The 14,995-nt window shown below is 38.2% G+C and overlaps 1 protein-coding gene across 2 annotated transcripts in view; it reads right to left on the reverse strand.

Moving 5' to 3' along the window:
- The window catches only part of tusc3 (tumor suppressor candidate 3), an 83,624-nt gene that overhangs the window by 43,317 nt on the left and 25,312 nt on the right, over positions 1-14,995 (reverse strand). For both annotated transcript variants that reach the window (XM_030741686.1, XM_030741694.1), the window contains exon 2: positions 1,690-1,859. In XM_030741686.1, the coding sequence (XP_030597546.1) occupies positions 1,690-1,859 (170 nt within the window). The remainder of the gene's footprint in view (positions 1-1,689; positions 1,860-14,995) is intronic.

Below are 14,995 nucleotides of genomic sequence, written 5' to 3' on the forward strand. Positions count from 1 at the left end.
TGCCATCAATGAATGCTCAAATACACAGTGTAAAGACAATCATCTTTTTGTATACTTAAATTCAAAAGCTTAAAAATCCTAGTTAGAATTAGTATGTAGTATGAAACAGGGAGAGAGCCTAAGAGTGATGTGGGAGTGAGGACCCCAGTGATTAGCCACCTTTTTCACTGCCTGATAGTCCTCTTAAAGCAGACACTCTGGTCACATCCATCATCCATCTTATTCTCTCTCTCTCTCTCACTCTTTTTTTTCTAATGATGTCATACTAACATTAATAAGAGAATGCTTGGAGAAAGGAAAGAGAGAGAGAAAGAGGAGAAAAGAAAACGACTGAAGCATCTGTTAATATAAAGAAAGTAGCCTAGTTTGTTTTAAAATAAATAAATACTATGAGACAAAAATAAAAAGATGTGTCAGAAGTCAGCTCACTGTAAAATTCTATGAATGAAAGTACTTAGCATTTGTGGTGTGTATAAAACTGTAAATTGCAGAATCTGGTTTGGAATGATGTATTTAGTTATGGTCATGCAATTTAAGCAAAGTTAAATTTATATGAAGGACAAAAAAAAAGAGAAAATTATTCTTTGTGTTGTGTTACCATTATAAACTGAGTCCAATCTGTCTGTCTGCATGCTGGGTGGTACTGACATGGCTGATGAATAACTTATCTAATCAAGTGACTGATGAAGTAGAAGAGTGGCTGATTAGAGGAACCAGCCAGGTCAAGACAGAGAAGGTCAGTGTTGATTTCATCAGCTGGCTGGATGCCCCTTTGGACACTATGACATGGTCAGCTACCCGGTTTTTACTGCACAGAAACAAGGTGCTGTCTAGGTTTACCATACAATATGAAGCGGTTATGGACTAAACATAAGTTTGTGATTTGTGTGAGAGTTCACCAGTTGAGTTCTCAAACTAGAAATTCCTAAAATTCATAACAACCACTGCCTTCAGTTTCAAATCTTTAATAAAAATGAGTGCAAGCGTAAAATGTGTCATAAGAAAAGGTCTGCACTAAAACCACATTTTTATGTTCTCCAGCTGCATTAAGTAAGCCAAAGGAGCTTTCAAAACCATAGACAGCTCCAGAGCTGTCTCAATTATGAACTCCAGTGCTGTAATAAGAACTGTCCATCGTGCTGAAATATAATTTAACTTGTCAGGGAGTTAAAATTGTTGATTCACATGAGAACAAATTTCCATTAAAAATACAAATAATACCATCTTATCTAATCCAGCATACCTATTTTGGGGTGCTTGACCTTGCTGCATTGTACCTGATTCTGCTGCAAACATGACTCAGGTCTGATTTTCTAAATAATAATCAAATTTAAATGGTGCAATTGGGTTTAAAAAAAAAAAAAAAAAAAAAAAAAAAAAAAAAAAAAAAAAAAAACTCTAGTTGCCTTGTTCTGTGGAATTTATTTATTCCCTTTGGGTAGTATGGAAGCAAAGAACATGACTTGAAAGCTTATGGACTTTTCCACTGTAGCCCACAGAGAAAACGCACAGGAGGCCATGACATCTTGGGCGATAGCGAGAAGGACAAAGGAATGACTGTTACAGTCAGAGCTATAGAACATTGTGTCCTACAGTAGGGCAGTGTGTATGGAGCTATAACATATTGTGTCCTACAGTAGGGGCAGTGTGTGTGTGTGTGTGTGTGTGTGTGTGTGTGCGTGCATATACCTGCAGACAGAACACTGCCTTTGAGGCTGCAGGGCAGTGAACATGACGATGACAGAGTAGTTCCTGGGTGGAGCCTTGACAAAACGACGGAACTTGTCCCCGTTCATCCGGATAACCGAACGCCGAGAGGACCACTCCATCATCTGGTCAACTTTCTCTGACAGCAGGTTCTGAACACACACAAAAACAATGAGGTAGAAATAACAATACATCCCATTAGGACTTCAAAGAAAAAGAAAAATGCAATCACAGTGACAAATTCAGGTAAATGAGGAAATGAAAGACTCTAGTACATATGACCCAGCTTCCTTACATCTTCCTTGTATCTTAAGAACAGGCACTGTCTCTTCCAACAATTTCATCTCCTTGCTGTATATTTTGGCTGCTTTGAAAGTCTAAGGCTTCCTAAGTGTTGGTAGATGAGAGTTACTAAATCAAAATATCAAGTTTAGGCTGCCTGCAATTACAAATGGGGTACAAAGAAATAATTTGGAATATAACAACAAACAGTAATTATTTGAAAAACAGGAGACATGACCTGATAGAAAAACCTGAGTTCCTGCTTGTGCTTATGTGTGCATTTCAAAAGTCTGCTGCTGACTAAAACCAGTCTAGCTTAAGTAAGAGGTCACAATATCAGCACGAGAACACAATGCTATTGGTAAACAATGTACAACCTGGATCTGTACACATCCATATAACTAGTGCCTTTGCAATCAGAAAACATAATAATAATAATAAACAAAAGTAATATGGCTATATAGCATGATTATCCTTGTGTATCTGGCATATATGTCTGTAAATCTATGGCATCACTGTGCTAGCAAAAGTTCACATGAGGACAGTGCTAAATTCCTACCAGCAAGATTTTTGCCAAACTTCAGCAGCTCTGAGCTGATGAGTAATGAAATAGTGAGGGTGCTGATGAAATACTTGTTTTCCAACATCTGCTGCTCAAACTGTACAGCAAGAAAGAGTTTACAGGATGCACATTTCAGCTCAGACCAAAATAATTTTAACTAGACTGTGTTCAATCTGAGCTAAGGGTTTGTCATGCATTTTTAATTAAATGCTTTTGTCTGCTATTCTATCTTTTCCTACTCAGCAAAACGTTAGCACATCTTGGGCACAGTTACAGATACACAATAAAAGGTAGTGGGTCTAACATGATATTCAGCATAATAAAGTTAGTACATTTTGGCTAGGGCCGGAGTCTCCCGCTGATCAAGCAAGGAAAAGACTACCTGTGAACATGAAGAGTGATTTTGAAAGTCTTTAGCTCAAAGTTCACACAACTTTGAACTTAAACTAAATGGAAAGTGCTAAATCATATTTACCATACGGAATAAGGACAGGTGCACCCTGATTGGAAGGCACTCAGCATACCGTGACCAGTTTGCTCAATCGACAGACAACAATCAGATTATTTATTTTCTCATGACCAGCTGATTGTTTATAGAGTAGGTACGATTTCAAGATTCTGAGTATAGCCCTATCATCTAAAATAAATAAAACTAGTGATACTATTGAGTAGTTTAAGGCTCATTCTGCAAGAGCACTAAAAACATGTTTCTGAATTTTTTTTCCATGAATGGTAAAATCCAATATTAAACATAAAAAAGGTTCTTCATGCTGAGCTTGCTTTTGCCTGGGCAAGTAACTCATGGTTATGCCTATGTTATTGTTTAATTTTAAATGTATAATTAAACTGTCTAGCCAAATGACTGAGCTGAGTGTGCTGATTTTCTAAATTGATATACACCATGCTACATCACTCTCAGTTTCTACTAGCAATCATATGCATGTAGCTCTTGTGTAGGCAGAAGGACATTTAATTCAGGGCTAAAACTATGGCAGAGATCAGTGGCAGGCATTATGTGGTTGAATTCATTGGAAAAAAAACGCATTCAATTTATGCCTGTCTTACATATGTACGTTAACTTCTCATCTTACGCTCTCCATCCCTCATTATGCCCCAACATTTGCTAGCATTGGATCAAGTAGAGAGTACCTAAATAATTTAGCACTGCACCTCACTCCAACTGCTAATCGGGCACAAAATCTCGTCTGCTCACTCTTTTACACAAAACACACACACACACACACACACACACACACACACACACACACACACACACACACACACACACACACACACACACACACACACACACACACACACACACACAGGTCATAGACTAGGCTGCACAAAGCAGAGCTGTTTAAATCTCTCCAGTAAACTGCCTGGGGACAAGACTGACAGAGACAAACAAAAACTAAAAGGAGGAAGAGGAAGCGAGTCAGAAACAGCCAATTCACACAGTAGTTGACATGTGTTTTAGCAGTATTGCTTGCATGTTTTAGACAGCACACACTCCTACATATACATGGTCCAGGAGGGCCATGTATAATGAGGAAGAAGATTCCCAAGGGAGCACAATAAGGCAACAATACTATACACAAACACAAATGTATACACAATAGTGTGAATGTCCACATCAGGTACAAAGTAGTTTCTGTACACCTCTGCTTCTCTGTCTTTGATTCATGTACCTAGCTTCTGCCCATGTGCATTCACCCCCAAAAGGAGAGCTGTCAGTCGTGGATGCCAGTCATACTGCAGTAATGATGCACTGTCTAACTTTTGTTACACACACACACACACACACACACACACACACACACACACACACACACACACACACACACACACACACACACACACACCTGCTTATAAGATGCAGAAGCACTATGTGAGAGTAGAAGAGATTGTAATGGTCCTGAAAATAATGGTGTGCAGATTAGATAGTTAAAAAGACTTATTTTTATATTGTGCCAGTTTTGAGGTATGAACTGCTGTATGGGGGACTAAAATGAGTGGCTGAATCAGTCAGTAAAGACAAAAGTTGTTGAAATAATTAAAAAAAAAAAAGCTAGCCAAGAAACACATTAAATTTACATTGCACACTGTACTATTTTTTTTCTGACAATAAAGCTGCATAAGGCTATACATTTATAGTATCACACTATTTTGTGAGTGAAATTATGCATCTTCTGGAGTGTATGATTAGTTTTACTGACAAATTATTTTACAGCTGTGATACCACCAGAAGTAATGTGTTACATCTCTACTAAACTAGAAATTTAAAGTAGTTTAATTTAGATTGAAAAGACTTCTCAATTTGTCCAGTCTCCCAGTTAAAATTAAACTAAATAATATTTGTGTAGCCAAATAAGGGACTTATTAAATAATTTATGACTGACTATATTCCATCATTTCTGGTTATCATTTTCTTTGTGCCTGTGTTTCAAAGTTTTTTTGGGGTTTTTTTTTTTTTGCATTTTTGGCCATAGCGGCTTTACAGTGGAGCGTGACAGGAAATGGGGGAAAGATACGGGGGAAGACACGCGGGCAAATTGGCTACGGACCGGGACGCGAACCTGTGCCGCCCGCACCGCGGCGTGTGTATGTGGTCGCCGGCTTCACCACTAAGCCACTCAGGCGCCCCTGTGTTTCAAAGTTAACATTTTTCTTGGCCACTGGTAGGCTTTTAATGCAAAAGACTGTCATTAAATGTTGAATTTAATCAGTGTGTATGATGTGTATGCTTCCAGCTTTAATTTTAATTAAACTTTTTTCCACAGTCCTTCCTTTTTCACTGACTTGGATGCATTTTAATGGCTAGGTGAGGCAATCTTCTTTTTTGTTTAATAAAATAAATAAATCAGAGCAAAATGGGGTCTGGAGTTGATTTCAAGAGTTAAATTATCATGAGAAACAGCAAAATATAAAGTTCAGAAGTGATAAAAACAACTATTTAAAAAAGAAGGAATGCACTGGTGAGCTTATAGCCAACAAGGTCTTAGAAAAAGGTTGGAAGACATGTTTCATTTGTGAAGGAAAGACTCCTTTACAACATCTAACAAAGTCAAGAACATTTTAAGGAGGTAGGTGTGTTATTGTCAGAGTCTACAATCAAAAGATCCTAAAGATAAGTACAGAGGGTACTGCAGGGGAATTGGGCCACTGGTGATTACTGATGTAAGGGAGGATGAAAGTATTTTGAGCTATTCTTTCTATTCAGACATGGTCAAATGTTGCAAAACAACAGGATGGCTCTTCACAGACGAATAAGGACCACAGCATACTGAAACCAGTATGCTGTGGTGTGATCACGGCAAAGAAATGAAATGTTCTTAAATAGCCAAATCAGTCACCTTAACCCTAAATAAGTATGCTTTTCACTGAAGGCAAAACTAAAGGCAAAAAAGGTCTACAAACAAGCAGTAAAGGCTGGGCAAAAGGGACCATGTCAAAAAAAACAAGCCTATAACATTCCAGCAAATTCTACCTTAAATGCATGTCTCAGGCATACTCAAAGTAAACTGAATGCTGTTCTTAAACAATCTGACATTCGACATTCTGAAAGGTATTTATTATGCTATTACCTTAGAGGAGGGGAAATACTGTCTGAGACAGTATGTCTCTATGAATCATTTGAATCTGTCTAAAACATTACCGAACACAAAACAGTTGAAAAACAACAAGTAAACCTCAGACTTTCAGACTTCTGACACATTTTCTGCAATAATTTTCTAGCACATTATTAAACAAATATTTTTCCTCTGCACTTACTTTTAACCCCTCAAGTTACATTTCAATCAAAGATCCATTGCTTTATTTGGAATTCACTGTGGTGGTGACAAATAATTATGGATTGAACTATACCATTACAAGGTTTTAACTAAATGTTGACATTGAAAACAGGGGAGATCTGACGTTTTAAAGTAACAAACCTCAGGCTACAGTTAATTTAAAGGTTCACGGTAACTGAAATAAAGCTGTCACATTAAGTACAATGTATTCAAATGACAGCCAATCAGTTTGTCCAATAAGCCATTTAAATACCTTATGCTGGACTCCCACTTATTGGTTTCATGGCTCCCTACTTTACCTGACCCCACACAGAGACATATAAAATACATAAGTGGTCCAACCGGCCAAGGCCCATCAAAAACATTTATTTTCTGTCTCACACAGGGCATGGAAATAAATCACAGCAAGTGTGTGTGTGTGTGTGTGTGTGTGTGTGTGTGTGTGTGTGTGTGTGTGTGTGTGTGTGTGTGTGTGTGTTATTCAATGAGTAAAATGCACAAATGGTCTACAGATATCCTACTTTATAAATCTTGTTTTCTATTACTCAATGTGAATCCCATAATTTCTCTGCAATACACACACACACACACACACACACACACACACACACACACACACACACACACACACACACACACACACACACACACACACACAAACTATAGTTCACAGGGTATGGGGCAAACTGTAACACTAGAAGTGAACCCAGACCTAAATCTCTCTCATGTTCGCCATTTCCGATTTTCCTTTCTCTTGTCTCATGGTATCTACTTCATACTTTCTTTATTTCATTCTTTCCCCCTCCTTTTCTTATTTCCTGAATTGTCTTATCCTCTTTACACCTCACTGTCATTTCACATTGCTTTCATTGCAGACACTACAGTGCTCAGAATTCAATGTCACGACTTTTAAAATAAACAACAAAAGTTACTTTAAAACAAACCCACAAAAATCTCACTAGCAGTCCATCCCAACACCACAGGAATAAAATTTGAAGAGATGTGACTAGACAGCCAGGAGGATGATGCATGACATATAAGGCCACTGATTCATGCAGCAATGACCATGAAGGAAGAGGTTAAGTGGGGCATGAAAGAGGCCAGTTAGTTTCTTAGCCATCTAGTTACACAATCATATACTTACTCTGCCAGCCATAAAACTGTTGATGTTAGAAAAGTTAAGATGTCAGTCCGTCACATAAAGGACCAGTTTATGAATTAAGTAAGCTGGCTGTGAGGTAATCTGTCAGACCTTTGATCAGCTATGCAGTGTTTAAAAAAAAAAACAAAAAAAAAACTGAAACATATTGCCAAGTTTGAAATAATACTTAGGTATCACTTTGTTTGACACAGGTTAAAGTGCTCATCCAAAATAAAAGGACAGCAAATATTTTTTGTGATGAAGAATGAGTTGAGAAAACTTTTTAAGGACTGATTTGACCAGTTCAGTCATGGCTGCTACCAAACAATCCAAGTTTTTTTCTGAATAGAAGTTGTTGACCTGTCAGTTTTAAAATGGTGATCTCCACTTTAAAGACGACACAGCTATTATTGGGCGTAAATCTCTATTGTGTCACTTGAATTCCTTATTTTGATTTTCACTGTATAAAAATGTAACACTGAACAACAAGTGCACAGGGGAACAAACTATCCTGTCTTTATTTTTCTGTCCTCAAGAGCCGATTGAGAAATTCCAGTCAAGAAATGTAAAGAATACAGTTTGTTCAGTAATGGTGTCATAACAAGAGCGGGGTGGGGGGGTGAGTGTTCATGTTCCCCCCGCATGTAAGGGTGTTTTCAAAATGTAATTCAAATGGGTTTAGAATTTTCAGTATGTTTGTATACATATGTTTCATAGAAGCATTAGTCTTTAAATCCCTATGAGGTAGCATACCTTGTATGCCATGAATGGGGACAGCCATCCAAGGGTTTGATGTGGGAATAGTCAACATAAAAAGCTAACAGTATTTGTTTGTCTCAACAATCCCTTGCTCTAGGCGGTCTTAACCAAGGTCTATTGTGAGTGAATGGGTTTCTGCTTTGGTCATCAGCCTCCAAACAGTTCCCTTCACTTCTCCCATTGAAAGGGGGATTACTAGAAATTGACTTCATATAACAAGTAACAAAGACTCACTCTCCCACACTCTCTCCCTCAAACACACACAGATACATTCATAGAAGCATGACGCCTTTGTAAAAACCAACAAAGACTTATTCCTAGTCAATTTCTTGTGATCACAGTGTCCTCATGATGACCTGGGGAGGTTTGGTGTTGTGCCAAAGTAAAGATACATAAAGGACACATGCAAACTGATGCACTACAAAAGCTCAGGAGGACACAACCAATGAGGAGGGAAGAAAAAAACAATACTTAGGGGCTTTTTTAAAAAAATTATTTATGACAGAGATGGGAATTAAAATAGGAAGATGGGAAGTATGTTACTAAGAGGTTAAAGAAAGTACGGTGTTTAAATATATTCAGTGATGGGCTACAAAAAAAGAGTCCTATATATGGCAATGGTTACTAATTAAGGGGAAGAAAATGCATTAAAAAGAAAATGTATGAAAAAAACAAAGTTTAAAAGAGGGACAGAGACATAATGATGAGAGAGAACATTTATGAATATGGAATGAACATAAAACCACAATATGAAATCTTTTTTTCCCCAGACTGACAAAAATGCAAACGTGTTTTACTTCACTTTGCCTGTTTTCAAGTAGATAACCCGCAGACTCACACATACATGCACACACCCACACACAAATGAAGGTAATCAGTGAAATTCTGTGACCATGTTTTCAGGATTTTTAAAAAGGTAGACAAAGAGCAGATAAGGTGTGAGATACAATCACATATAGCATCAGACATATTGGCAGCATATCTGTGTCAGTCAGTTATTTTGTCAGGGTTATTGTTCCTATCTCTGACCTCCACTGAATCAAACCAACAAGCATTCACATTGCCAATTCCACACTTGTCAGCCCATAATCTGTGCTTCCCAAAAATATCATGACTTGTCACTAGACAGGTTTGGGTAAGGCTTTGTCAGCTTATCTGCCTAATAACAATTATTTGAAATAAATGCATTTTTCTGTTGCCTTTGTCGATCCGTCACCCTCTGGCGATTTAATTTTACTTTATATCTTTTCTCCCATTAGTGCCAGTGGTTGTCTCTGTCTGTGATGCTTATAGAATATCTAAAGGTCTGTCTGTTTTTTTCCCCCTTACGGATTACAGTTTCTTTCTAAACCTCCAAGGCAAATGGTTTGACATTTTAAGTCTTCTGTCATTTTTTTTTTCCTGGGGTGCCTAAGTCTTTTGTGTTTGTTGGTTTAGTTTGTCTGCAAAGTTTCAAGTAAACTTTTAAACTTTTTTTTCTGACACTTTAAATGCCAGATAAGCCAAATTTGAAGCCAAAATGAACTAATAAAACAATATGTGTTTACTCAAAGGGTTATATTATAAAACAGCTTATTTAAGGCCACTATTTAAAGCTCTGAGGTAAGATAATATGGTTGAATTTAAATTGAATTTGAATTCACGTCGACTAATCATTTATTTCACAAAAACTGTGCTCACTGACCTTCTGAGGCACTCTTCAGGCCGTATTTACTAAACAGAGCAAATTAGCAAAAACCACAATCAAAGGCAAGTCTGTAAATGAGTGGAAAGTTCTGAGTGGGATAGCAATGCACATATTTATGAACTCGGGAGGAGGCAGACTGATTTAATTAATAATCAAAGTGAACATACCAGAATAAAGCATACTGACACAGATTCACAAACAAGCAAACCAGATTAGAGTGCAAATAATCTAACAACAAAGACACAGCTTGTTTCTTGCAGTCTAACAAATATAAGCATAGGCTTTATGTATGCATTTCCCTCAAGAAAACAAAAGTGTTAGCATTATAGAGTACCATATGCTAAACCCCTACGTGTATTCTCTATTACTGGTAGGATTTTTTTTTTTTTTTTAAACCAACATCAATTTCACTCTGTCTGTTACAAGATCTGGCACTTAGTATGTTTATATATATATGCCATATATAAGAGCATAAGAGCTCTCATAAATTTATCAAAGACAAGAAACAGAAGGCAGAGACTTTGTTTAGTCACTTATACTCATGGTTTAAAAAAAAGAAAAAAGTACACCTTATTTAAATTATAAAGGTTTTATGTATTAGAACATACTACACTGCTCAAAAAACTTAATGGAACACTGAAAAAGCATGTCAATGGGGGAAAAAATCATGCTGACATCTATACTGATATGGACTGGGTACTGTGTTAAAGACAAAAGGATGCCACATCATTTGATGGAAATGAAAATTGTCAACCTACAGAGAGCAGACTTCAAAAACATCCCAAAATCAAAGTGAAAAAAATGATGCAGCAGGCTAGTCCATTTTGCCAAAATTTCATTTCAGCAACTCAAACTGATACTCAGTAGTCTGCATGCCCCCTTACATGCTTGCATGACAACATTGGGGCATGCTCCTAATGAGCCAACAGATAGTGTCCTTGGGGAGCTCCTTCTTCCAGATATGGACCAGGGCCTCACTGAGCTGCTGAGGTGAGGTCTGAGGTACAACTTGGCAGTGTTGGATGGACCAAATGTATTGTCACAGAGGTGTTCTATTGGATTTAGGTCAGATGATCGTGGTGGCAGTTCATGAGGAACTGCCTGCGTACTCTTGCCACAAGTCCAGGCATTGTCATGCACCAGGAGGACCCCCAGGATCCACTGCGCCAAGCGTAGGGTCTGACAATGGGTCTAAGGATTTTATCCTAATACTTAATGGCAGTCAGGGTGTCATTAGCCTGTAGAGGCCTGTGTGTCCCTCCATGGATATGCCTCCCCAAACCATGAGTGACACGACACCAAACTGGCCACGCTGAACGATGTTACAGGCAGCATAATGTTCCCCACAGCTTCTCCAGACCCTTTCACATCCATCACATGTACTCAACCTGCTCTCGTGTGAAAAGCAGAGGGTGCCAGTGGTAGACCTGCCAATTCTGGTATTCTATTATAAATGCCAATCGGGCATTAAAAGTGCTAAAGAATGTCAGTCCCTCGGGCCACCCTCAGGCCTTCTGGAGGTCATTTTGTAGGGCCTATTCCTCCTTACACAAAGGAGCTGATACCGGTCCTGCTGATAGATTAAGGACCTTCTATGGCCCTGTCCAGCTCTCCTGTAGTAACTGCCTGTCTCCTGGAATCTCCTTCATGCTCTTGTGACTGTGCTGGGAGACACAGCAAACCTTCTGGCAATGGCACGTATTGATGCGCCATCCTAGAGGAGTTGGACTACTTGCACAACCTCTGTAGGGTCCAGGTATCACCTCATGCTAGCAATCCCCTCTGCTAATTAACTGCCCAGATCAATATCTCAGAAGATTAACTGACTTGATGCTATACTCTGATTAAAAAGTCTTCCTTTAATTTTTTTTGAGCAGTGTAACCATCACCTGGTCCTTTGCATGTCTTAAAATTAGGAGACTATAACCCCTGATGAAGTACAAAACATAAATATCTTATACCATGTGATTATTTATTTACCAAGAATTAAGTCACAGCCAGATGCTGGTAATCAAGTGCACTAAATTAACTGATCATCAGCAAATGTGACTATCACCTGTATAAAAACAGTAGTTTTGGCAGTTTGCTGGTCTGGAGCATTCAGATGTGTGTTAACCAATGCTAAGGAGGAAAGCGATCAAGAATGATTTTAGAGATGCAGTTGTTCCTACCCATGAATCTGGGAAGTGTTATAAGGCCATGTTTAAATAAGTTGAAGTCCATCATCCTACTGTAAGAAAGATTATTCACAATGGAAAATATTCACAACAGTTGCCAGTCTTCTCAGGAATAGACATGCAAGTAAATTCACCCCAAGGTTAGACGATGCAATGCTCGGAGAAACTGCAAAAAAACCTAGAGCTACATCTCAGACTCTCTAGGCCTAAGCTAAAATTTATAAGAGTACAATTCGTAAAAGACTGAGAAACAAAGGATGTGTTCATGATCCTAAACATATGAGCTCATCTGTGAAACACAATGGAGGTAATGTCATGGCTTGGGCTTGCATGGCTTCTTCTGGGACAGGCTCAATCTTCACTGATGATGTCACACATAATGGCATCAGTACAATGAACTCAGAAGTCTACAGAGCTATTGCATCTGTCAATTTAAACAAAGATGCAACCAAACATAATAGGCGATTCTTCATCATGCAACAAGATAATGACCCAAAACACACTGCCAAAACTGCAAAGTTCATCAAGGGCAAGAAGTGGATGGGTTTTAGACTGGCCTAGTCAATCTCCAGACTTAAACACTAAAGAGCATGCACTTTACCTGCTAAAGAACAGACTGATGGGAGCACCCCCCCAAAAAACAACCAACAAATGAAAGAGGCTGGAGTAAAAGCTTGAAAAAGCACCATTAAGAAGAATGCAAAAGTTTAGTGACGCCAATGGGTCACAGGCTTGATTTTGTTATTGCAAGCAAAGGATTTGCAACTAAATATTAAGTCTTATTAACTTTAATATATTTTAACGTCACCTGTTCCAATATTTTTGCTCACAAGAAAAATGGGTGGGTTCAGACAAAACTGAACACCTGGATCTGATACACAGTTCAGTTCCAAATGTAAATACCTGAAAATAAAAGCTGAGATGTTGATCTTTTGCCTAATATTGATTTTTTGATGTCAAACCCAAATGTTTTCAGGCTACAGCAAAAATAAAGGGATTGGCCTCACTGTTCCGATACTTTTGTGTACATGTTATTGAATCATGGGATCTACTAAGTTTTTCACAAAGTGCTTCTGCATTTTGGCTTAGTTTTTGTTAAATAAATAATACCATGGTTTAATGACATGGTTTAATGTGCCATGTGTGTTGTATTTACCCAATTTTAAGACCTAGTAAGAACTAGATTTGTTTTTATTATTCCTTTATGTATAAAACCTTAGAACTGATAGTGTACTTTCTTGTTACCATGACTGTATTTAACCTCTGTTCATCCCTTTCGCTACCTTTATTTTTCATTTCCCCCACCTTTTCAAATATAATTTCTCTACTGAAAGCACAGAGCATCAATTGGTTTTATTGAGCATTGGTGCAGTTTGATTTTGTTATAAAGACATCCTAATAAAATAAAAAAAAAAAAAAAATTGAAGATGGACACAAAGGGCAAGGGGTGAGTCAAACAATAGGGAGTCGATGTAAGAAACTAGGAGCATATGGTCTCTATACTGTACCCTGCAATAAAGCCAAGAAACAGCAAGATGGAAGGACCACCAGAAAATAAATGGGGGAAAAAAACAACAACAAACAGAATGAAAACAAGTTATGAGGAAAAATGAAAAACTTGGGCAAGTATCAAATAACAATGAGAGCGAGAGAGTGAGAGACAGCGTGAGAATGAGAGCAAGAGAGAAAGGTATAAAGAAGACAAAGGTCAGACAGAGAGCGTGTAAGAAAAAAAAAAAAAAAGCTTTTGTTACTGCAAAATGGTCTTATGTCTATTGGGGATCATTCACAATTATCAGCATGTTCCAATGTGTACAAACCATACGCCGGGGGGGAGGGGGTTAACACCCAACATACACTTTTCAAATAGTTAGAAAATGTCGGTCAGAACTATGAAATTTGAGCCGTCTGGCCGCCAATTCCCGAGGCACCCACTCTCGTTCACTTGTACACCACTACAGTATTGCTTGATCTGCAGCAATATGGCCTCATTGAATTTTTTTTTTCATTTAATTCTCTAAAATAGACCATCATCATGTCACAAAAAGACTCTCTGCTGACAATATTAGGCAGGAACAAGGTGCAAATGCTGCGCAGCAGGTGTGGAAAGCAGCCAGCGCTGCCTGAGATAAAATTCAAAGGAAGTGGAAATATTGTTCCAAAAAGCTGAATCAAAAATGGAAACCATACGCAGTAACCCACAGAAAACCATGGTGGATTTTATTCAGAAATTATGTACAATAATTCTACATGTTCCTGGCATGTTTTCATCTGTGCTGGCCCGTATATTTGCTGGCTTTCTAAACAGTTGCTAAAGGACGAATCAAGAGGAGGTATCCCCCTCAGTGCTGAAGTGAGGTCTGGGCAATGGCATAGCGTACGAAGGGACCCAGTACAGGCACTGTATGTACACAAAACACAGCGACAGTGGAGGATTTCAGGTTTCTGGCCTATCTCCAAAACTCTCCAAAAGTCGTCGAGGTCACCGGAAAAAAAAAAGAGGGGGGGGGGTCTAAAAAGTCACTAAATCTAGCAACAAAGTCACTAAGTTGGCAACACTGGCCAAAAACCAATGTTGCCAAAAACTGATTGCAGCTTCTACCATGTGACAGGAATGTTCTTTATGACTCAAAATAAATTTATGTCATTCATGAGAGATAATGTTTGAGATATGTTGACAGATTATAGGTCAACAAGTCATTTACAACAATATAAATATCAGCAAAATTGTTTTTGGCAAATACCAGAAATCACTTTTTGGCACAAGACCGGCTATTCAGATGACAAATTGCTCTGCTGCCACTGTGTGCAATGTGGCGGCATGTACATTGCATGTGTACATGCAGTGCAGTACACATTCAAATCAAAATTAAAATTAAAATCAGT

The sequence above is a fragment of the Archocentrus centrarchus genome, chromosome 1, assembly GCF_007364275.1.
Source record: "Archocentrus centrarchus isolate MPI-CPG fArcCen1 chromosome 1, fArcCen1, whole genome shotgun sequence".
NCBI lineage: Eukaryota > Metazoa > Chordata > Actinopteri > Cichliformes > Cichlidae > Archocentrus > Archocentrus centrarchus.